The sequence below is a fragment of the Mauremys mutica genome, chromosome 8 (genome assembly GCF_020497125.1).
Source record: "Mauremys mutica isolate MM-2020 ecotype Southern chromosome 8, ASM2049712v1, whole genome shotgun sequence".
NCBI lineage: Eukaryota > Metazoa > Chordata > Testudines > Geoemydidae > Mauremys > Mauremys mutica.
Window position 1 is genome coordinate 5838772 of NC_059079.1, and position 25440 is coordinate 5864211.

At 40.3% G+C, this 25440-nt stretch overlaps 1 protein-coding gene across 3 annotated transcripts in view; it reads right to left on the bottom strand.

The window, feature by feature from the left end:
- Nucleotides 1-1370: 1370 nt before the first annotated feature.
- Nucleotides 1371-25440, bottom strand: part of MKNK1 (MAPK interacting serine/threonine kinase 1) — a 34245-nt gene continuing 10175 nt past the window's right edge. For 2 of the 3 annotated variants that reach the window (XM_045028204.1, XM_045028203.1), the window contains 11 exons: nucleotides 21419-21520; nucleotides 20421-20518; nucleotides 18390-18469; nucleotides 17084-17157; nucleotides 13352-13456; nucleotides 9109-9164; nucleotides 8858-8953; nucleotides 6225-6419; nucleotides 5579-5743; nucleotides 4802-4845; nucleotides 1371-3454 (listed from right to left, as the gene is read on the bottom strand). In XM_045028204.1, coding sequence (XP_044884139.1) covers nucleotides 3223-3454; nucleotides 4802-4845; nucleotides 5579-5743; nucleotides 6225-6419; nucleotides 8858-8953; nucleotides 9109-9164; nucleotides 13352-13456; nucleotides 17084-17157; nucleotides 18390-18469; nucleotides 20421-20518; nucleotides 21419-21518 — 1245 coding nt within the window. In that variant the 5' untranslated portion in view covers nucleotides 21519-21520 and the 3' untranslated portion in view covers nucleotides 1371-3222. The remainder of the gene's footprint in view (nucleotides 3455-4801; nucleotides 4846-5578; nucleotides 5744-6224; nucleotides 6420-8857; nucleotides 8954-9108; nucleotides 9165-13351; nucleotides 13457-17083; nucleotides 17158-18389; nucleotides 18470-20420; nucleotides 20519-21418; nucleotides 21521-25440) is intronic. The other variant, XM_045028206.1, reaches the window with a different exon arrangement.

A 25440-nucleotide genomic window follows, 5' to 3' on the forward strand; every position in this document is an offset into this window, starting at 1 on the left:
CACACATTTTAATAAAGTACCTGGAACAGGATATGACCAGAGGGCTGACTTTAAAATGAAGGTGATCACCAAGGAGGGACTCAACAAGGTTGATGAATCAGAGATGCTGACTGTCTGGCTTTGAATTCTGGCCATGTTCAGAGCTCCTTGAGAAGATTTACTGAACACTACAGTATCTTTCATCTGCTTCCTCCAGTTTTTTTAAGACACTACACCCCTCAGCGTTGCAATCTGTACTCTGCCTAGTGAACTGCTGTGCATTTAAAGATAAGACGGCAAATTTGTGATCATCTATCCCTGTAGGATCTGAACTAGGTTTGTTCATTCATTTTTAAAACCACATTCAAGATGAAGATTTTGGGACAACATTCAAAACTTTAAAAGTTCTTAATGGAGTAAAGAAGGTTCCTTAAAGGTTGGTCAAGTTCAGGAGGTTCACTTAGCTTCTAACTTTGTATGGGGGGAATCTACAACCAGTTTCACAAGGTAATGTTTTTTCCGCTGAACACCTAAAAAAAAAAGAACCAGCTAAAGTTAGCTCAGATGGCTGTATCCCTCCTCTTAAAATTCGTCATCTCCAAATCTTAATATGTGCCAACTAGAACTTGAGACTACAGGACATCAGGTGATGTTCAGAATCTTTTCATAAGTTTTGCTTTGACGCCAAATATATATTGTTCACCTGCATTTAAGGGCATGGTCTCAAATTTAAAGGGATGGTTGAGAAATGTCTTCTGGATTCTATGTATCCGAAGGCTAAAATTCTCTTCTATATGCACAGTAGTCTTTACCCATTTACGGTGTACAAATAGCCATAATGGTCTGCATCGATTGTAAGGGTGCACGCCTTTACATCAAACAATGTGACCACATTTTAAAATCAAAACAACAGTACGACCTACATTTACAAGAGCCAGATGCTACCCTAAGAGATACTGAAGCATCTCTCCCTCCAGCCCTCTCAGCAGGACCTACGGGCAGCAGCAGCTCTGATTTTCAAACAGGCAATTCCTCATTGTATGTTTGTGTGTAAATATGTGCATAGTAGGCTTCATTTCCTACTGTTCCCTACAGAACGAGCAGGGAGAATGGGCCAGTAAGCCAGCAGATCTTCCAAGATCCATGGAGATGCCATGGCCTCTGCTCAACTGGCCTTCCCTCATCTTGACAATGCGGCTCCTTCTACCTCCACTGGATAGTAGCATCTGCAGAGGTATTGGGCTTGACACAGGAGATCACTAGGTGAAATTTATGACCTGAGTTACTCAGGAGGTCAGACTGGCCTTAAAAATCTAGAGATTAGTTTTACCGTAAAGAGATTATTACAACACCAGAGATGGATAAAGAAATAAGACAATATAGAAGGTAAATTAAGTTTAATTTTCAGTACACAAGTTAACAAGAGTGTCACAGAGAGGGGTAAGCAAATAGTTTCCTGAGTTTTCAGTCTCCAAAATCAGACCAGAAATACATAGTAAATGATGGAATGTATTAAATCTATAACTTAACATATTTTAAAAAACGAGGCTAAGCACAATTCATAATCTTTACCACTGACAATATATAAAATAGTTTAAATAAAGTATAACATTTTCTTATTAGTCACCAATACAGCATGTTGTATAAAAATATTTATATATAAAAATACACACACACTTACTTCTCAAAAGGCAAATGTGAAACTCTCTGACAGACTGGGTGATGAAATCTGCTATAGTTCAGATTTCTCCATTTCCACTGGTTTGCTGGATTGGTTTCCTGTGTTCATTCTCTAGCTGTCTGGGATGATTAATCTTGAAATTTGAAGGCATATTTTTCACCTGCCACGACACACTAGTGTAAATTTTCAAAAATGACTAGCACTTTTGGGTGCCCAGCCTGAGATAACTTAAAGGGGCCAACTTTCGCAGTGTGGGTGCTGAGCGCTTTCTGAAAACTAAGTGTGGTTCAGGTACCTCAAGTTGAATACTTGGAATTGCTAGTGACTTTTGAAAATCTGGGCCAACGCACTTCCATAGCAGCTCTTGAACTACCTGGGCTCAGTCTGCATCATGTAACAATGCAGTAACAAAACCATTCTGATCTAAACCTCACCCACCTGGTTTGACTGCTGCAAGTGCCTGACCGTGCCCCCTCACACACTGTATCTTCCCACTGGCTGGGAAAGCTCAGATTTCTCACCAAAATAATACTTGATTGGAACCTGTGCATTCACCCTCCTACATCAAGAAATACAGTCAGGATAATACAGGAAAAAGTAATTAGGGACATGCTCCTCATGAGGTAAAGATTCCCTACATCATTATCCTTAGTGTAACATACATTTGTTTAAAGTTCCTCTGCAAAGACTACTGTATCAGATTCAGATTTAAGAATGTAACTGGCAAGAAAAGGTGGAATTTAATGTATTAAAACAGAGGTAAGTCTGAGTACATTCTAGTTATGAGAATATAAAGAGGTGTCTGGTATAGAAATAAAACAGTGTTCTGGGTCCACACGCTTGCCTAAACCTCCTCCTCAAAAGATGAAAATCTACTTCCCGGCATTTGGTTCATTTCCAAGGCCCTGAGCCAGTTACATGCTTGAGCATCCTCAGCATCTTGCAGGATGTGCTTAACTCCAACTGAAGCCAATGGGAGTGGAGAGTGCTCATCAAATTGCAGGGTCCAACCTTAAGAATCCTCTGCACTTCCTGAGTCAGTAGGTGTGAAGGACAAGGGGCACTCACGGCCTTTTGGTGGGTTGAAAGAAATGTATGGAGTAGGTCATTAGCAGCAGCTCCAGCTGATGAAAGGAGCAGCACCAAGAGACCCCAAAGGAGCAGCACCATGGTTTCCTACAGAAGGGTGGTTGAGTTGGGGTTAGAAAGCCTTTGTGCTCTGACATGCAAAGCAAGAGAAGAACTTTTCCAAATGTCCTCAAGTCTACATTTTAAAGTGGGCTCTTTTAAGAGAAAACAAGGGAAGCTTAGTGGTTTCATCATCTCTGGGAACAAAGCAGCAACCTTGCTTTCTTTAGTTTAAAAAGAATTTCGATTAAATTGTCCTAATCAACCAAATCCGTCAAGCAAAAACATTCCTACAAAATGTATCCATTTAAAGGTACAAGCCCCTTTATCAATGAGCTTCCTACTAAGTCATTAAACCTCAATGTCTATTAGACTTTAAAATACATGAAGTAAAGCTGACCAATCCCACTGGAAGCTACAGCAGGGTCAGCATGTCAAAGGGCTGCATGAGCGACTGGTTGGAAGTCACCGTTTTTGGTGGCTTGGGTCATTGCTCTGCGTTTGGCTAAGCGGGATTTGGATGGGGGAGAAAGCTTCATGGAACACACGGCCTGAGCCATGTTCTCTTGCTCTTCGTCCAGCTCATTCTCGTGCTGCGACAGCTGACGGTTAAGGGCAATGGCCTCTGCCGCAAAAAGTGTCAGGTCTTTCGTGCTGCTGTTCCTTCTGCAGGAAAAGGAAAATCAGGTTATACAACATGTGCACAGAAACCACAGGACCCAACTATGCACCTGCCAAGTCTTCTTAAGGAAATATTTGTTTAGCAAGCAAGACACTTTCAGGTTTTGTTTTCATACTTGTACTTGTTAGTACGACTAGTGATTCACATTCTAATGTGGATCTGGTCCCATGGTTCGGGCACAAGTCTGGGACTCCAGAAACCTGGGTTCAAGTCCCTTTTCTCTCACTGACTTTGTGATACCTTGGGCGAGTCACAGTCTCTCTGTACCTCGTATCTCTTCTGTAAAATGTGGATAAGAGTTTCCCCTCTGACAGGGGTATTGTGCGGAGAAATACATTAGAAGATTGTGAAGCGTACTGATACTAAAATAATGGGGGCCACAGAAGTAAGACAGACTTAGAAAGCACTTTAGAAATAAATTAATCCTGCTGCTATTATGACCTCAGCCTCTCTATAACTAGACACTGTACATAAACCTCAGTGAGGTAAGTACAATGCTCTTGTTACAGAGGGGAACGAGCCCCAAGAAGTTAAGTGACTCACCCAAAGCCACACAGCGATCCAGTGGCAGAGCTAGGAATAGGACCTGGGTGTTCAGACTTGCAAAACCCTTCTGTCACAGGGCCCGTCGCTCAGCATTTTTCACCAAAACTCTGTCTCTGAGGCCTGATCTTACTCCCTCTTGAATTAATGGCACAATTCCCACTGACTTCAATGGGAGAAGGATCAGACCCTGTGTGTGCAGCAATCATTCACCCATCACTGAAACACAGCTTCCTCAGACAAGGTGCGCCTACATACCTTTCCTCCTGTGCCCCACACCTACCATCTCGTCCTTCAAATCCCCCCAAGCATCTCAACACAGAGGAATGCCCTTTATTGCCTCTCCCACAACTAATCAAGATTAGATTAAAAAAATCCCAAGCATTAGCACAACAAAAAAATTATAGCAACCATATGTGCAAAATAAGTGTGCTCTCCCTAAAGGAGTGCTCCCAAGTTGTTCCCCGAACGCTCTCCCCCATAACCCAGGTGGTGAGATGACTTTAGTCAGTAAGTGTCATCTCAACTAAATGTCTCTTGCTCTCATGACTTTTTATTCCATGTGGAACACAGGGCCTTCACCACTGCCTTCCATCTTTGGTGGTCTCCTGCTGCACTTTGGGATTCTTCCCATGGCGTTTGGACAGCTTTCAGTTCTGCTTCTACTGTGCAGGTCCATGTTAGCTTTGTTCTACCTTGTTGCCTCTTGCCCTGAGGGTTCCAGTCCAATGCCTGTCTTGTTATGTTATTCTCAACTAAAGCAACAGATTCTTAACAAGGTCAGTTACCTTTGAAGAACTTGTGGCGTGGGTAATCCCCTTTCAGGAGCCTGCTATAAAATTTTAATTACAAAGTTAGGTAAATTTCCTTACTGTACTTGCTGCCCAAGATTTTCCAACTGAAATCTAGTCTCTGCCCACCCCCCATTGTTATAACCAAAACACTTCATATTTAATGACAGATTTTCTGTTTTCCAAAGACATTAATAGGACTCAACACATTTCTCAACTCCCCTGTCTTTAAAAGAGATCCCAGAGGGAATTCAATAATTGCGCAACTTTAAGGCAGTTTAATAACTGAGAAGCTCTAAATATAGTATGACTACAAGAGCAGAACAAGCTATATTTGTATCTAGTACAAATATGATGTACATGCTCTCTTGAACTGGAAACTAACATACAAGATCATGCAAAATATTAAGGGTCCTCAAAGCCCTCACCTAGAATTTACCAGGATTCTTAATCACTGTATTAGAGATCGTATGTCCCCAAAATAATTTCTCCAGTCCAGTGCCTGGCAGCCACAGGGAAAGCTATTTAAATGCACAGGCCAGTAATGCTGGGGAGCAAAAAGAGTGCCTTACATTAGCACCTAGATAGATTCCTATTAATATCACATATCCAGGGTGCATACAGCAGCTGGAGGAATAAAACCATTGGATTTTATTTACTTGATTAAACAAGGCACACACCAATACAGATATGGGCAGTGGCCATGCCTGAAGAAGATGGCTTGTTGTCTGACTCAGGAGAAGCCAATCTGCAATGATTTAAAAGGATACTTACCCCTTGCAGCCATACATGCTGAAGAACCTGAGCAGCACCAAGTCTTGCTTTGGCATCACGAACTAGCAACTTTGAGATGAGATCTTTGGCATCATTGGATATATGAGACCAGTCCTTGTCCGGAAACTCATACTTGCCTTCCTGGATACTCTCAAAGAGCTTATTCTGCCAAAAGAATATTCATTTACACTAAATGTTAACTACAAGTAAGAGAAAAGGTTTTGTTCCTGCCCTTTACAATGATCCAAACCCAAAAAACACTATACCCTTCGAAACAGCAGGTCCCAACTTCTCACTCTTAGCTGGAGGGCTTTGGTAGTTTATGTTAAACCCAGCTAGTGACAACGTAACCAGAGGCCCAAACTCCAAGATACAAGTCTCCTAGCCCATGAGAGGAAGAGGGGTTGCCAACTCTCAGACTGCAAATTTAAGAGGGGCACTCAGTATATTAGCATCCATACCTCACATTTCTACCTCACCCTCCTCACTTATGAATTAAAGTTTATTCTCTCAGAGGATTACTAGTTGGGTTATAGGAAAAACCCAGAGCGGCTTGCTTTGCAGCCCAATCTCATGTGCCAGCCAGCCCTGTAAAGTTCACATGGTTATACAAATCTCTCCCAAACATCTCAGATTATGCAGTCACCTGACAGACTCTGCAGACTTCTCCCCTGTCCCAGCCACAGTCTGTGCCACAGTTCCCCACAAAAGGGGGATAGCCACTGAGCATGATATACAAAATCACACCCAGACTCCACAGATCACAGCGCTTGTCGTAGAATGTGGCCTCCTCTGTGAAGACTTCAACCACCTCTGGTGCCATGTATTCCGCAGAACCACACTAGTAAACAGAATTCAAATTTGTTTTCAATGGGAGTGGTAATGAACGATCAATGCAACCAATACAACATGCAAAAAGGCGACCATGAAAGTGGATAAGATGTTCATCAAAGATGACATACTTAAGAGTAATGCCAGGTGATTGTAAGAAGTGGTCTAAAGATGGGACCGGGAGTCAAGATGTACTGGATTTTAATCATGGCTCCAACAGGGGCAACGTAGCTTTGTTAAGTCAGAACTATTCAGCTTTTACATCCCTCAAGAATGAAATGGGGCTGCGGAGAGGCTTACTGTTTAGAAAGTTCTCTCACCATGCAAAATGCTACGCGAGATATCCAGCTCTAGCTTTCCTAGGTGTGCAGGGGTAAGAGGAGCACAGAGCACTTGAAAATTTTTGAAAAAAGTTTGTTTAACGTTTATGGTTTTTCAGAATGCAATGCATATCTAACTAATTGCCTTTATGACAAAAAAAAATCTAGCAATACAAGTAGACTGTCTTCTATAAAAAATTGTAAAAATTAACTCCTGCTCCACTGTTAGATTATCCTTTCATTGCACTGCCAAAAATAAACTGTCTGGGTTTATGTAGCAATGTGTGTTACAACTACAGACAGCGGAAAAGCAGTAATGTAGCTTGAAATTCAGTCTTCTGCACATAATTTAATTGCTCAGTCCTCCGAGGCTCAGCTACCAATTCCAAATATTAGGAAACACACTGAATAATATTGTATAAATACGTACTGAAAATGCGTTTTAAACCCAATCTATACCCATAAAAATAAAAGCTACGCAAAAGCCTCCTTATTCAAAAAACAAACGAGGAAGGGGAATTTTAGTAATGACAGATTTCACACCACTTAGAAGTGACCAGCAAAAAGGCAGACAAATAGCTAAATAATCAGCTACTATACCAGTTGCTGGGCAACAGTCAGAACTACCAGAGAAACAAATACACTAAATTTTAAAAGTTCTGAGACTGATCTCTGTCAAGATATATGTGTATTAAACACTCTAACAAATACTTTAGAATATTTAGAATGCAAAAAAAGCTGGTTGGCTTAAGAGGATCACTAGCTTTTAGTCAGATGTTTTAGAGAATCCCCAAAATTATGATTCAAGTTGTTTTCCTGGCTGTGAATCACAAAGTCTCATAGACTGCACACAAGCACCAACTAATGCACACAGTATGTTACTGCTATCATTGGCTAACTACACCGCTGGCTTTTGGATGGCGCAGCAAGATTCGTGATGGCATTTGAGAAGGATAAATCATGTGAAAAAGCTGCTTGCAGAAACATGTGCAATCAAACAGAATCAAAAGCTGAAACAATTCCTTCACAGTCAGTAGCAGATGGACCACCAGGGCACTTTTTCCATCCTTTTATTTTTGTATTGCATCCCCTCAGGACTGAGGAAACAAACCTTTTATGGACCGAAAGCCACCTAAGCTGTTTTTGCAGCTGCCCAAGAAATATCCTTTGCATATGCTAACTATATTTAATCTGTTAAACAATGAAAGACACAGAATGTTCATAGGAGGTTCATGCAGGCTGGGTAAGGAATGGTGTCCCTAGCCTCTGTTTGTCAGAGGGTGGAGATGGATGGCAGGGGACAGATCATTTGATCATTACCTGTTAGGTTCACTCCTTCTGGGGCACCTGGCATTGGCCACTGTCAGTAGACAGATACTGAGCTGGATGGACCTTTGGTCTGACCCAGTATGGCCGTTCTTATGTAATGGGTGTGACTATTGTCCTTTCCCTCCTCAGATGGAAAATCCGAGGTAGTATATTAGAGATGGACAGTCCTAGCTACTAGACCTGTGCTCAAAGGGTGCATCTTCTACTGTGATGTGTTTCTTTATTCCTTTCCTATTTACAGAAGGATTATTTTTAAAAGAGAAGCAACAGAGCTAAGTTATGGTGATTTGATTTCCTCCCCAAACAGAGCTTCTCTCCAGTTGGAAGTTCATTATAACTGGAATTGCAATGGGCACATTTTAGTGTTTTGAACACTGATTTCTGTTCTATTTACTATTTATATGGGGACAGTGCCCAGAGACTTCAGTCAAAATCAGGCATCCGTCATGCAAACTGCCGTACAAACACAAACATGGCTCCTCACCCCCAAAAGTTTACAATTTAATTTCAGACAAGAGACAACTTGCAAATATAACAAATCTCTCTTGTTTGCAAAAGGCTAGTAGCTGTGCGCATAACTGGATGGCTCTCAATCATTTACATGGAGTTCCCTCCCTTACCCCTTAAACAGAGAAAGCCTGCAATCCACAGTCTCTGCGCCCCTAGACCAGGAATTGGTTTAGTATGATCTCTCCATATTTAGAGTAGTTCCAGTAAGCCCTTTATAACCTTTCCTTTAGCGGTCTCAGTGGTTGCTTTACAGTATAAGTAATGGAGCAGGAAATAGTGGTTTACATACTGGAGTAGTTAATTCAGGAGTAGTTATTGGAGTACATGCACTGTTCAGTTTCACTCCACTACCAAGGTCAAAGTCACATATTTTCACTGGTGACACCTGAAAATGGGAAGAAGGGGGGAGGGGAAAAAAAGAAAAGAAAAAGAGTTGAGGGATTATGGAACCCAGAAACTAACAAAATAATTACACAGGTGTCAGTCCCCATGACATGAAAATTTTAACTTTAACAAGGTATTAAGAAAATAAAAGAGCACCTTTTCTGGAGATTCACACAATATGTTTTCAGGCTTCAGATCCCTATGTGCAATGCCTAAAACATATGAGAAGACATTGATAAAATGTGCGTTAGATTCCCTTAATTTTTTATCTCATTCTACCTTTCTTCACTGCAAGGCTGCCTCATAGGGCTATTCTGAGTCTAGGTCTGATATAAAAAGCTACCTTGCCTAAGGTTCTTTAATGACAATAAATAGATGATGAGCAGCGTATATTTGGATGGCACTGTACATGTCCCGCTGTGAAACACTTTGGAATTACTCAGTGCATTATTTTGGTGTGCACTAAGTGGCTTATTAAAACCAATGAGCTGTAAGAAATATTTACACATACGTGCAGCCAATCAGAGGGGCTGATGGAATGACCAATCGGGGGGCGAGAAGGGCACTGTATAAGACTAGCAGCAGAGCAGAGAAGTTCAGTTGCTGGGTGGAGCTCGAGAAGTGAAGACTGGATGACTGGTTGGCTGAAAGGGCAGCAGCAGTACCGTGGACAGCTCACTGCAGACAGGACTGAAACCCAGGGAAGGCTGCTGAAGACCAGGGTGCCTGGCTGGCATGAAGAGCAGCAGGATCAGTGGAAGGTAAATGAGGGTGGGCTGAAGCCCAGGGGGACTGAGCACAGAACCTGGCCAGGCCAGCGAGGTACCCAGATGGGCCCCGCTGGTCTGGTTGAAGACTGAGCCCAGGGAGGCCTGCTGAAACACCACCAGCTGCAGGTACCGACTGCGTGGCTGAAGAAGGCAGTGCCTCTGGGAAGAAGCCTAAGAGCTACGGCCCCATACCAGGGCCGAAATAAGAACTTGGGACTGTATACCCCGGAAGGGGGGACAGCATATGTGGCTCGGCCGGAGGGCTAAGTTGCTGAAGACCTGCCAAGAGAAACATCACCCGGGGGAGTGCTTGTGAGAGGCAGGCAATGCCCTGATGTAAGACCAACAAAGAAAACCAGGCTCATACCTAACTGAGAGAAAAGGGGCCATCCACGAGAGGTGGGTGCCTACCCCCCTCCCCCGTGAAAAGAGCTGTGTTTGCAGGCCAGGGAAAAGGGGGCGCCCACAAGAGGTAGGTGCTGACCCCGTTATACCAAAACCCAGATAATCGGAAGCATCCAGAAACCCAGAAAAGGGAATAATTTGGAAGTTTATTTGATTGTTAACTGATTTCTTGAGGGCACCACAGAACAACTGAGTCTTAAGAAGGCACCTGAAACACCCATCCATACAAAAAACACATGAAGGTGGTTTTACAGCACTGAAGCACTTGCTTCATGCACCTGATCAGCCAGTTACCAAAAATTAAATCCAACATTAAACCTAAGAAGGGAGGTTATAGCAAATGAACTGCCAGAAGTAAATCACTGAACTGCACAACTAACCTGTTTGCAGTTTAATGACCGTCTCAGCAACATAATTTTTCAAAAGTTGCTAAGCTTTGACACACATGCTATTTACTATTTTGAAGTATGAGAAAGTAAGGGTGCTTTATAGATAACCAGGTAGGAGAAGAGTCAAAGCCTATTAGTTTAGGACATTAAGCCATTTCCTGCAGTTTACCAACAAAAATAGTTATATTTCTAACCAAAAGGATTCTTCAAAGTGTTAATACTGGTGCAACCCGCCTTTGTGTGTGGAACAGTGTTGTGATCAAGATTGTCTTAAGACAACATGTCTGGGATTTCTAGCTAGTATCCCAATATTTGTCCTCAGCTCCTACAATGTATTTCCCTGCTGTGTGTTAAGGTTTTGTGGGTTGCAGATTCTCATTTGCATTTTTGGGTCCATTATGTAACAAATTCACTTTGTAATTACTCCACAGTGCCTTGGAAGGAAAGCAGCCGCCTTTTAAATATTTATACAATGGTTTGTTAGCTAGCCATGGGGTTTCTTCCCAAGTGTGCCATGTGAGTGTTCGGGGAAACTATCATTCCCTTAAGTTTTAGAATATCACTAACTGGAAGATTAGTTGTCTTGTTGATAAGGAACATTTGAGTTAAGAAGTCACTAGCAGCATTAGCACCAGGACAAAATGATGTGTGATAACACTGCTTTAATTTCCTGTTTACTTTAATGTTGTGTGAGCCACTTACTAATTATTTTAATGCCACACAGTAGAACCATAAAGTAAATGGGAAATCAAAGGAGATATTACTGCAGGTGATTCTGCAGCAATGTTCGTGCTGTACTGTTCTTCACCAAATGACAAAATCCAAACCAGGCCAAACAAAAAGTTGAGTCACTGTTTATGAAGCCATTTTGCAAACGCTTCCCTTGTCTCCCCTTTCCAAAGGAAAGCTAATGATTGACAGTAATTACCAGAGCAAGGAATGAGCTGAGTGGGGAACTAAGCCATCGTGGATTTTACTAGTGACATTTCCCAGCACTAAGTGCCTCAATATTAAATGCAAACCATTTTTTTTTAAATAAATTAATCTACTTTTGCTAGACACGCTCACCTCTCCACGTCTGGGCAAATGTAAGGAAAGCGCAACATGCTGACATCTGTGGTATGTCTTGAACAGTTACTACCATGGACAAGACAGTAACCCATATATAGGTTAACATATGCTTTTACTATAACCTTCACAATTTCTGTACTTTCCCTACATACTCTGCCTGAACTTCCTGTGGCATCACTCTAAGCCATAACTCTCAAACCACACGACACAAGGGGCAGATCCTCAGCTGCTATAAACTGTCATCACTCCATTAGAATCTCTCCCGCAACATTTACACTTGTAGATCGTTGCCTCACCTTAGTCATCATATAGCCACGCTATTAAGATTAGCAAAACATCTTTCTCCATAAATCAGTTCCATCAGCTGGTTAGCTAGCTTAAGATCTTCTCTGTATTCCACCCCCCAATTTGACTTCTGTATTAAAGTGCATAGAGATATACAATATTCTATATACCTTAAGTCTGCCATTTTATTTGTTCTTCAATTGCTTAACATTACATTAGTAGCCGAAAGCCCATGCTGTTGTCCAGGTACAATTTCTAAAGTCACATGTATATAAACAGCTAAAAATGGCTAAGAACTTATTAACTGGACATCAGACCACAAATCCCACTGATGATTGAACATGATGAAATTCTGAACAAAAACTTTCAACCATGCTTGTAGCTGCTTCAAACCCTTCACGTGGACTCAGACATTTTAGGCTTCAGAGTAACAATCTTGGAATTTTATTATATAGATTCTTTACCTTTTATGGGCTTAATCCAGCAAGGTGCTGAGCACTATGGCCCCACTCCAACAAAAGACTTAAGCACATGAGTAGCTCTGGGACTTAAAGATAAGCACATGCTTAAGTGCTTTGCTGAACTGGGACCAGAGTGCTCAATATCTTGACACACAGAATCCTAAATCTATAGAACATCTGCAATCCTGATTTGTACGGTGGAACAAGGGCAAGCAGTAAATACCTTTATACAGTCCATTGCAGACAGAGAGATTTAATGTCTGGTTACATTCAATCTAATTCAAACACTCTGATAGTGCAGTGATGAGAGCAGGTGTCAATCAACAAAGTAACTTAATTCAGATAAGACCACCAAACAGCCAAATGGTAACTGTTTTAATTGTGCCCATGGAGTTGTGTCAATATATTAAAGCTGTGCAAAACACATACAACATATTTAAATTTAGAGCTTGAGAATCCACCCAAATTGTAAAAAGGACAGGGAACAAATTCTGCAGTGAGATGATTTTCCACAAAAAGACGTGCACATATTTTTGCTCTTGCACAAAGTTCGTCTTCAGCCAGGCATGAGGATTCGCTTGCTTGCAGCTACTAGCATGGTTGGAGTCTTTAGGCTGGAGAAAAGATCTTACTGTAAAAATAAGCTGCTGTAACTGAATAGAGCTATTCTCAATAAATACTGTGAAAAGAATCCAGGTCAGACTGAAAGGAGACTGTAAAAAGTAAAAGTAGTTCTGTTCCAATAGCCATCACATGCTGGTTTAAGCACCAAACAAAAACAGACCTAACTTTCAATATTAACTCTCCGTGGCTGGTGATTTAAATCTTCCAACAGGAGATACCCACTTAAACACAACTCGTACTAGAAAATATTTGGGAAGATGAAGGAAAATTTGACATGACTGGAAGGTTAGCAAAGTTAATGCTTAGTTCTGAATATTTATGGATTAAACTTCGTAATTTGTCTGGCATGTAGAACCTCAATTAGGAGCACATAGAAGGGTTTTGGTTTTTTTACCTTTTGTATGCAGAAAATCCAGAGCAGACGCAATGTCTCTTACCACCCGGCTGGCTTCCCGTTCATTGAAGTGCTTTCGCTTTTGTATGTGGGCTAGGATGGAACCTGTGAAAGTGACAGGCCAACAGAAGAAGAGAAGACTATTTGAAGCAGAGCTACTGAATGCAAATACTGCCAGTATAAACCCCAAAGGCCCTGCATATATTGGGACTGGAGTTGTGTTAGCGTCAACCTCTTTGTAACTAGCACAGGTCTGATCCCAGTGTGAACAGTGCTAAAATTTAGAAGACTATTCGTAATTAGAATAGGATTTCACATTTGCTCAGTTAACATGTTACATGGGTTTTGTTTCATTCGGTATTACTTTATATTTTTATGGAAAACGTCAATGTAACTAGGAATAGAAACTTTAGAATCCTTCATGTCTTTGATTATTCTTTGGATTAGCTTGCTGGTAACTAGCACATTTGGACAAAACTCAGAATGACAGAAAAAGGATACAAGAAGGCATACTTGATACACAGTCAGGGCTGGCTCCAGCGTTTTTGCTGCCCCAAGTGGCCAAAAAAAAAAAGCAAAAAAAAAAAAGCCGTGATCGGCAGCAGCTCTACTGCCGCCACTTCATTCTTTGGCAGCAATTCGGCAGCAGGTCCTTCCCTCCGAGAGAGACTGAGGGACCCGCTGCCAAATTGCCGCCAAAGAGCCAGACGTGCCGCCCCTTTCCTTTGACCGCCCCAAGCACCTGCTTGCTGCGCTGGTGCCTGGAACCAGTCCTGTACGCAGTTTTGCAAGAGTGAAAATCTAGCATATTATAATGAACTGAAAGTGCACAATAGACCCTGATTTGGTAGAAAGTGGGTATTGCTGCAGATATGCAAATATGCTGTGTGTGTAAAATAGCACTGGCCTGGTAGTGAATTTCAAAAACAGAGCTAACCATGGCCTAGCACCTGGGCTGCTGCTGAATGTTTGCTACAGCACAGTGGGACTATATCTGCTGTGGTAAAGAATGACCTGGATGTCATCTAATTTTGTGTAACCTACGCCTGACTGACGAATAAATTGCTGTAGGATCAAGAGACACACTTTTGTCCCTCAGTGCCAAAAACAAAACCCAACCTCTTCTTTTGATGTGCATTTAAAACTTCCTCTAAAGTCAAGGTGAGATCCTGACATATTTGGGCAGAATGTCCTACTCTGTGCTAGGTCTTGTTCAGGATTCCATTCAGACAACACTAGTGAACGCAGATCAACTTTCAGACAATATTAGTGTCCCTTTAATACAGGATAAAGACTTTTCTGCAAATAGGTGCAGATTTTCCTTCAACATAAAATCTTTCAAGGCTTACAGTTAATGTTGCCCAAAAGACTCCTACCACTCTAAATGGCCCTAACCTCCTTTTCTTTTTTCCCCACCACGGACTCAGCACGATTGTTATATTTACCAGAAAGGTCAGGTAGTGAGGACCAAGGACAAATTGCTGCCTGCTGATATGAAATCCTTGAGGCAGTGGATGTTTATACACTGAGCTACTTCAGTCCTATTATTTTGAATTGGTAGATGCCCAGGAAGAAAACCTCACATACTGTACTATGTGGAGGGTGATGTTCCCCCATATTTATCCATTAGGCAGCTGTTGCCACTTTTGCATAGTATTAGTTTATACTAAAACCCATACTAGTGCCAAAAACAGACATAAAAATAACCTTTCTACTCCTTTGTGAGATTCTCGTTTATTCTTCCCAGGATTGCATTAGTTCTTTTGGCCACTGCAACACACTGGGAGTTCATGCGCAGCTGATTAGCGACCCTGAAAAAGATTTGGGGGCTGTGGTGGATAGAGTCCCCCATCCTGTAAGTATGGCCTCCATATTTTGTTCTTAGATGTATACATTTACATTTAGACGTACTAAAACACACATCTGTTTGCTTGCGCGCAGTTTACCAAGAGATCCAGGTCATTCCATATCAGTGACCTGTCCTCTTCATTTTTACAATTTCCCCATTTGTGTGTCATCAGCATCATCACTGATAAAATTTGTTATGTATACTGTATCATTTGTTCAAAAGGGACTTTTGGGAATGGAGAGAGAAGACCTTTCGGATGCTCTGGAATGAACAAATGAATGATATGTACTCTAAATTCAATCTTGTTCCACATTCAAGTGGGTTAATCATATAAATTAAGCAAAAAAACACCTAATTTAAACAAGCAATTTAGACATTTTGTTTACAAGCTCTCAGGCAAAGAGATTAGCGATAGTTGACGGTCTGTTTAACCAATTACCCGGTCACAGTAAGGCATGACTGCAATGGGAAAGTGCAAGTTATGCAACCCTCTGGCTAACTGCACAGTCACATAGCTCAGGCAATGAAGTCCCATACAAATATATTTGCAAAGTGATGTGAGAGCTGAATACAACCTTGCACATAAACCAAATTATAGTCAGAGGTGCCAGACACACTGCTGAGGACAAAACCAGTATCTGATAGAGTATATGTAGTGTTGCATGTCAGGCATAGGAAATTAGAGCTTCACCCCTAACTCACATTATTTCAAGTGTGTTTCAATGGAACTAGTTTCAATACACAGATATAAAACTTACACATAGACACCGAGTTCAGAGCCCAACCTCAGCTGGGAAGGTGGGCTGAAGGAGAGAGCCCCTCTTATAACTCGTAAGTACACCCCCACAAACCCAACTGATACAGGAGCTATACACCCAGCCCCTTTATTACACTCTGATAAAATGGGTTACAAGTTATTTGGGAAGAGCATGAAAGGAGGGAGGCAGACAGAAAGGGAACTCATGCTTTCAAAGCATGAACTTAATGTAAGACTGTTCCCAGCTTCTATTTGAGATAAGCCTTATTTAACTAAACTCGTATGGGAAGACTGCAATTCCTGCAAAAGACACAATTCAATATCAGAGTTTGGGGATGTTAACAGCCAGCATTTTAAAAGGACAAGAGAAGCATGTTACTTTTTGAAATATGCCATTACTACTGATGTTTCAATGGAAAATTTGTATCTAGTGTTTTGCTAAAGAAAAACCATGGATGAACACCGATACCCCTAGCACTGTCTCCTGTTAAGCACTACTTTTGCCCGACTAGCAGTGGCAGAAAGCCCACTCCCTTGCGAGGTGGTTAAGACACCCTCCTTACTAACCCATCAGTTTCCATGTTGCTGAAAACCAGTGGCCAAGCATGCTTAATTGGACAAGCCCTCAAAAGATTCATAAGCAAGCTGTTACAACTGAGTGTCATAAGCCAGAAGCAAGGTATTATTTGCAACAGCTCCCCATGGCTTTCCAGAAATAATAAATGATTGAACATCTACATCATATTATTAGGAGGTAAAATGCTGCCACAGAGAGTGCTGTGATAATGTGACAGCGTGACAATGTGACATCCGGAGGTGTCTGTATCTGCTAAGATCATGCAAACCATTTCTGAAATTTCATCCCATTTCCCCCCTTTCTCTATTGATACTATTTGACTTGATAATTATACTCCAAATCTTCCAGCCTAACAAAGTTGAACATTTCATTATTTAACTATAAAGCAGAAGATTTGTAAATGTATGATCAGCTACATCAATATGCACCTTATCATGCATTTAAAATAAATCCTTCATCCTGTTTTAAAAAGAGATCTCTTTAAGACACTGAAGAAATGACAGCTCATGCTAACTCTTAATAAAAATTAACAAATACGATGTACAGTACCTCCTCGCAATTTCTCAAAGACAAGGTAATACCTTGTGTCATCTTCAAAAAATTCTATTAACTCCAAAATGTTCCTTAAAGAGAAAATAAAACAAGCAAACAATGGAAAAAGTGTGTTAAATATTTCTTTATATGCTAAAAATATGAAGTGCTAGAAGTAACCAAAAAATGAGAATACTAATTGGGAAACAGGTTATTTTTGTAGTCTGTGGGATTAAAAAAAAATAAATGTATGTTCACCTTACACGGGTCAGATTCCACTACTTAAATTTCACATAACTGAAAAATAAAGCAGTTTACTAGGCAGGGTTATAAAAAGAAAACAGCTGAATGGTAACAGAGAAAAATGAGCTGTAATAGTTTTCAGTTAATAATTTGGAACAGCATGCCTGTCCTGAAGGCAAAAACAAAAATAATTACTCGCCATTCTTCTTCCCTATAAGTCATAGAGTGGAACTTAACACTGTTTGAAGGAGACAGCAACATCTGTCTGGTAGACTTTGGGCTCAGTGTGATAACCAACAGGTCACAACTAAGCGTTGCTTAGCTAGGCTGTGTTCATTGCGGCAGAAAGTATAAACATCCCTTGTTGCTTTAAGAATTACAACATACAAGGTCAGTCTGCATTTAAGTAAATATGAAATTCATACTTTGCACGCTGTCATTAAAGTTTCATTTTTTAATCACTTACGTATTGGATGCACATGAATTGTTAGGTGCATACCAGAAATGGAGATACGATACATCCCTCAAAGAATCTAACAAGTTCTACCAGTTGTTTTAGAAATGGCCTTACAAAAGCAGTTGTAACACCAGGCAGTATGAAAATGAAGCTTAATGAGGTGGTCATTCTTTCAATTGCCTTTGATAACTCAACATTATCTCCATCCCTCCAGTATTTCCATGGTTAAATGTGTTTGTACAAAGCCTGCCACAGTGGAGCTGTAATCTTGCTGCAGAACAAATAAATAATAAGGAACACTGCAAATACTGAGATAATGGTATCTAAGGTCTTTTCAGACAAATATGGGACTTTCAAAAAAAAAAGTATTGGAATGAAATCCATTTAACATTCAAGCATATTACCTCCATGCTGATCTGGCTGCCAATAAGTTTTAAAATTTCATTTTTTTCCCCCAATATTTTCTTAAACTTTCAAATAAAATGTAGTAGGCATGTGAGTTACACACCCAAAACATTAAGGCTAAATTAAAATTGATATGAAGGAGAAAAATGCACTTCTGTCCCTTCCTACATCACCAGTTCTGAGAGACACCTTCTAAAGACGAAAATAAGCAATACTTACTTGTTACCCTGACATTGATACAATGTTTCTACTTCACGAAAAACACGACTCCGACTGTGTCCGGTATTTTTCTCAATTATCTGTTAAAAGAATTGGAATCCATATTTAAAAATGGCTCTGTGGCCCACATGTACAGTTGTGGCTTTGGGTTCAGAGGTACTGGGTTCAAATCCCAGTCATGCCCTGTCCCAGGGAAACATCCATGGCTTGTCTAGTTTCACATGTGAAGGTGTTAGTCACAGCACTTAATGCAGCACTGGAAGGCATGCAGATACTATAGTAATGATGGCAATCTAAGAACTGGAAAAGAGGAGAAAAAGGGACATTCAAAACCCAAATTACCACATTTTAAATTTACATGGCCAGAAAAGGAAATCCTTTAGAGTTTTTACAAGAAAGAGTTTTATGGCATGACTCAAATCTAGCAATCAGAAATGAAGAATTGGTTATTACAGGCATCTAATGACACAGTTTTGACTTCACTGCAAGATAAGAGTTGGTTAGTTAATTCAATAACTTCGCCAAGTGTGATGCGTTCACAGGTCTGAGCAAATCTTTGTCAATACCAGGAAGCTGCAATACAATTCTGCACTTCAGGCACTGCTCAGGGGAAAAAACAAAAGGGTGAGGACTGGAAAAGCAAGGGTGTTACAAAAAAGTTGCAATTAAGTGATAGATGTGTGGGCTGGAAGCTTGTGAAGCAGCTACAGGTTCTATCACTGGCTATATATCCAATATTATAGTTTCTCACTTTCACAAGCACAAAATTCACCCATAAAAAAGGAAAGCTCAGAAGCCAATATTACCGGTGAAGTATATACCTTAATGTAGTTTATTCATAAAATTGTTAATGCTCTAGTCTCAGTTTTTAACCTCAACAAATCAAATGATAAAGGCTTTCAGTATCTATAGGGCCAGATTTTTAAAGAGGCTTCAAAACAGCTTCCATTTTTGTCTCTCCAGTATTGTGTCACAAGTGATATAGTGTTTAGACAATCAGGTAGTGAGATAGATGTCTAGATATTATCATTTATACTTGCAATTAATCGCTGCCTCAAAACTACAGGCACAAAATGTTTCTTTTTAAAAGCTGGTCGCAAATACTCTATAATTCCAAAGTTGGTGCCATTAAAGAGTTTGTTGCATCACTGTATTTACCTTTACCAAGGTATTTCCTACACTTTGAATGGGAAACAGCAGTAAACGTAACTATAATGCAAGGGTAGGCAACCTATGGCATGGGTGCCGAAGGCAGCACGCAAGCTGATTATCAGTGGCACTCACACTGCCTGGGTCCTGGCCACCGGTCCAGGGGGCTCTGCATTTTAATTTAATTTTAAATAAGCACTTTAAAAACCTTATTTACTTTACATACAACAATAGTTTAGTTATATATTATAGACTTATAGAAAGAGACTACCTAAAAATGTTAAAATGATTACTGGCAAACGAAACCTTAAATTAGAGTGAATAAATGAAGACTCGGCACACCACTTCTGAAAGATTGCTGACCCCTGCTATAGTGGTTAGTGGGTGCACTCTGTATACTGAGCTGTTCTGTCGAAAGCTCATAGCTATTTAATAGGCCCTCTTGGACTACTCGCCAATCAGAAAGATAGGAGCAACGTGGCAGATGACAAGCTATTCAAACAAGTTGAAGAAAAATGCTTCCGATAGACCTTTTGCCTCCACTTTTATAAATTAAAACACCAGCTGTTAGAATTCCATTCAAAATAGGATGGAAAGGAAAAGTCAGGGAAGTCTAACCATTATATAGTATATTATTTTGTGTGAACTCTGTTCACTGCTAAAATATTTCAGTTCATTCCAGAGGGCATGGTACAGAATGTCTATCAATGCTACTTATCACCAGAAAGGACCGTTTTGAGTTTTGGTTTGTTTGTTTTTTTAAATAAGGAGCCCTCCATTTTCCTTACTCAATTATTGCAGGTACTCTATCACTGAGTCAGTATGAGGAATAAGATATGCAGACACAAATAAAAACACTCCCTCCTTGGATCCTATACTTACTTTTACTGCATATTCTTGCCCATTTTGCAGACTAACAGCACCTTGAACCTTGGCATATGCTCCCTCACCAAGGAGCTCAGCAGTCAGCTTGTACAAGTCTGCCAGAAAAACCAGCACAAAGCAAACATTAGCAGAAGTATTTTGGTGAATTGTAAAGACAAGCTACTGTTTTGATGAAAAGCCTTAATACGATGGCAACTATGAGAACTCCCCTTAGTAATAAACTGCGGAAGTTGCATTTACGCAGCATTTTCACTTAGATGCATCAGCTTTACTTACACTTCAATTTTTATCTGTTCTGATCGCCGCCAAAACAACACAGGAATGGATTTCCTTGTAGGAGTGAAACTGCAATCCTATTAATATTAGAAAGTGTTTCTAACTCAATGACTGCTGGAATCTCAACTACTTTTCCTATGTTCTCAATATCTTACCTAATTAGGGATTCAAAGATTAGAAAATCAGCCCTTAGTTTTCAAAGAGGAAAATGTTTCATCATTTCTTAATCAGAAAATGCTCTAGGTTTAGAAATCTATAGAATAAATACCTCCTGAAGTTTAAATATTAAAGCTAAAATGATATTTAGGGTAACTACCTCAAGTTTTTGGTTTTCACTCGGTGCTATTTTCTGCAGGTTTTTTGTTTTTTTTAATTGATCAGTTCAGTTACATTGAGCTGTTCTAAAATGGTTTACGTTTGCAGGTACATGTTACTTAATAGAAACAGTTTGTATGCAAATATTCTAAAAAACCAAACACTTGTTTAGATATTCTGCACCTTGCCTATTCTAAAAACAAATTTACAATGGAAATACAGAGGCAAAGAGCTCACTATAAGGAATAAAGGCACTGAAGAAAACAAGTGATGGAAGAAATAAAAGATGAAGCAGTGTTAATTTTCATTGCACTGGCGAACAGCAATTATTTTGCTTCGAAAATTGAAAGGGGCCAAGAAGACACAGACATTATAAATCAGAGACACTGCAAATTGACACCAACCTTCAAACTTCCCTGGGAGATGGTCTGTGGCTCTGGTCCTCCTTTTTTTCTTTTTCTTTTTGCCGTTATCTACTATGGTGAGAGGCTGACTGCTGAGCATCTCTGTGTGGCAGAACAAAGGCAGCTTAAACAAACCTACCCTATGTTAGGAGGAAATCAATATGGATTACATGTGTGCTCTTAAACTATCCTAAATGTTCACTGCTTTTCTTCATCATTATAGGCGGACATCTCTCCACCAAAATCAGAAGAAAGCAAAAAAGAATTTGGATGCTAATTAAACACACACACGAAGTAGTGCTAGTTTGATAAGTAGGACAGAAATACAAGGTAGAAATACAAGCAATTATCATGCATCTACTGTGAAAGTAGCTCCTATTCCTGCTACCATGGTGTATACAAAGTCAGCCCTGCAAGCAGCACTGCTCAGACTGCTGCAAGAGCCACCTGCATGCTACCATCACCTAACAAAAATCCTGGGGATTAGCAGGATTCAGTGCAAGTACACAGGTGTTCGCAGAGAGCTACAACATTTTTTATACTTTTTCCAAGTCCTTCTGTTTAAAAAGAAAAGGAGTTCCCATAGCAGCAATTGGGAGAGTCAAGGAACAGGAAGGCACAGATTCTCAGACTGGTGGGAAAAATGGAGGAACGTAGACTAGACTTGTAAACAAGACAATTAGCATACCAAATCAGCCTACTGTTCCATTTCAGCTCATTCCCCAGCTCTGAGAGTTGACATGCTTCACAGAAATGTGCAAGCCATAACAAACCATTACACAATAACCTGTCCATAGGGGATGTTTCTTTCTGAACACAGATCAATGGTTTGCTTATGCCCTGAAACACAAGTGTTCATACCCGTTATATATTTTGTTCTCATGTTATGTAACTGTGGGTTTTATCCTTATCAGCGTCTAGTCCTCGTTACCTACTTATTGTGCCCTTGTTTGGACTCAATAACCTCACTCACTCTCTGCCATTAATTTGCATTGTGTACAAAAAACAACCCAGCCTCTTGTGCTTGTACTATGAGAATGGGTAACTAGGAGCATCAGATTTCCCTTTTGTATCATGTCCCCTTTTATTAGTCTCCTCTCTAAACAGGCCTAATCTTTTCAATATCTCTGCACGTGTAAGCTTTTCCATGCCTCTAATGACGACTATCCATGCTGACAGATACCATGCTAGCTAAAATCAGTGTTCAAACGGTTAAGCACTGTTTTGCCATAACCTTGTCAACCATTTTCCAGAATTCTTGTAGGTAGGATTCCTAAAGAATGAAATGCAAATAATTCACTGTTTTACTTTTTTTTTTTTTTTAATAAACATAACATACTGCTGTGTTGTGCCACAGAAAACAGAAATCCCTGTAGAAGGTAATATTCTGAGCATACTGGCAAAAGGAAGCAAAGTAGATGTTAAGGGGATATTGTCAACTTAAATCTTTTTTTCTTAATTAACCAATTTTTAAAAAGGCTCCAGTTTCTAATGAAGCACCCACTAAATAACATCTTTTGAATTATTACTGATTTTTAAATAAGGGTTTTTCTGCTCTCCAGTGATGTTTGTAAAGGTCTTTTCAGAATAAGAAGCTATGCAAGTTAAGAGTAAGACAGACTACACAAAGTGCTGTCAAAGGCACAAAATAAGATGAACCACAGAGAAAAGCATTTTTCCTGCCAACACCTTTCAGTGATGGCAATTATGGGAGTCACTTATAACTGCCATATGTTGTGTACAAAATTTTCAGACTAGAGTGATTTGGAAATTGGTGAAAAATCTGTGTCCCTTTAATGCCACTCATTGAAATACTTAATGCATCACTCAAAGCCACAATCATCTTTCAGTCTCTCATCTTCTGATCAATGTTACTTTAGATACACCGCAATGAGACTAAAACGTAAGCTTCAAAGAGACGGTTCCTCACACCAGAAAGTAAACTAGTCATTTAAATGTAAGTTGAATTAGTGAAAAGTTGACATTTCCAACTTGCGTTCTGTACTAAATTTGTGCACAAACAGGGACGCAAGATGTGTTAATTAGCTTTTTGTTCTGCCTGTGATCTGATAAGGATACCGCTGTATGACGACACCTAGTTTCCTTTTCTGTTGAAACTTTAAGAAAGGAGGAAGCTCAGTGCAGTTTTGTTCTCATTAGTCACTCGTTTGATAAACCACTTCTATGCTTAGGCTTCAGTAGCAACTTGAATGATATGAGAAAACTCCTTTATCCCAGCAACTTGTTCTGAGGCCTCACCTCCTTAATGGAGTGTTCTTTGGAGTAAGTGTTAACAAGAACAAGCCTTTACACTTGAAATCTGGATAGTTTAATGGGAACAGTCAACTCTGTCACCCAATTAATGGTAATTTTATATTACGGTTTCAGAGGTTTAACCTTCTCCTACAGACATGACTCCCCCCATCTTCCCAGCAGTTGATCCTGGGCCTGGTATTAGAGGGTCTAGAACAGGGGTTCTCAAACAGTGGGTTGCAACCCCATTTTAATGGGGTCGCCAAGGCTGGTGTTGGCTCTGGGCTTCAGACTTGCTAGGGCCCAAGCCCCACTGCCCAGGGCTAAGGTTACATGCCCCCTATCCAGTGCAGAAGTCCTGGGACTTCAGCTTTGGCCCCTTCCCCGCCCAGGGCGGTGGGGCTCAGTCTTCGGTCCCCCCCTCTGGGGGGGGGGTGTGTAGTAATTTTTGTTGTCAGAAGGGGGTCATGGTGCAAGGAAGTTTGAGAACCGCTGGTGTAGAACACGAATGCTAAGTTAATACACTGAGTGTATTCATTCACTCGTTTTTTTAACTGTCATTTTTAGCAGAATATTTGACCTCTTGAAAGAGTAATGGGTGAGTAAAAATAACCAGCCATTTTCCAGTCAGGTACATAAAGAATTGCCTATTGGGCATTTGAATGAGTTTCCCTAGATTGTTTATATACTGTTTAAGAAATGAAAAACAGAAGAAATTAGTTTTTATCGCAGCAAGAAATTAACCTCAGGGTGCCAAAAAAAAGTTCTATACTAGGCCTGGTGTTTACTATATAACTTATTAATGATTTGGCAACTGTGAATTTCGTCACTTCAGTGCTTCACCACTAACAAAACCCAGACTAGTCAACATCAGATGAATGAGGCACTTCAGAGGGACCTAACCAAGCTAGATGAGAGGACAACGTAATGGGAGATGCAATTCACTGTTGATAAATGCAAAGTTATATGCCTTAGAGGGAATAACTTACACTGAGTTAGTAGTTAATAATTCCTGAGTTGCTAGTTAATTTAGAAAGAACTCTCAGCATCACTGCAGATAGCTCAATAAAGACCTCTGCTCAATGTGCAGCAGTAATCAAAAAACAAATAAACCCAAAATGTTAGGATGCAAATGGAATGGGATAGAAAATAACAGGTCGAAGGAATGCCCTCCTCCACATTACGGTGTTCTCTTCTTGCAGACTCATCTCAAAAAGGATACAGCAGAACTAGAGAGGGTTCATAGATTGTTGACGAGAATGATAAGGAGCATGGACAAATGTATACGAAGAGAGATTGAAAAGAGTTGGATTGTTTACCTTAGAAAGTAGACAAATAATAAATATACAAAAAATAGCAGAATAGATAGGGTGAACACAAGTTCCAGATTTACTTACTCTCATAATATGAGGCGACATTCAGACACATGCTTCAGAGCATATGTCAGCCTCTATCAAGGTTAAAAGGAAACTTCTGGGGGCAGGATATCCCACAGCTGCCTACTGGAGGGTTCCAATGAAGTAGCTGGTATTGGCCACAGTCAATGCCAGGATGCTGAAATAGCTGGACCACTGGTATGACATACTGGGCCACTCCTACATACAGGCTAGACTTGAAACACCTACACAACACTTAGTCACAAAGGCTAGAATTTATTTAGTTTCAGCAGAAGCTAACATTCAACCACAAAAATTTCTTACTCACCAGTAAGAGGACTTTTTAAAACCCCGTCTACAGTATAGACTAGCTCCTGCTTCCACTGAAATCAA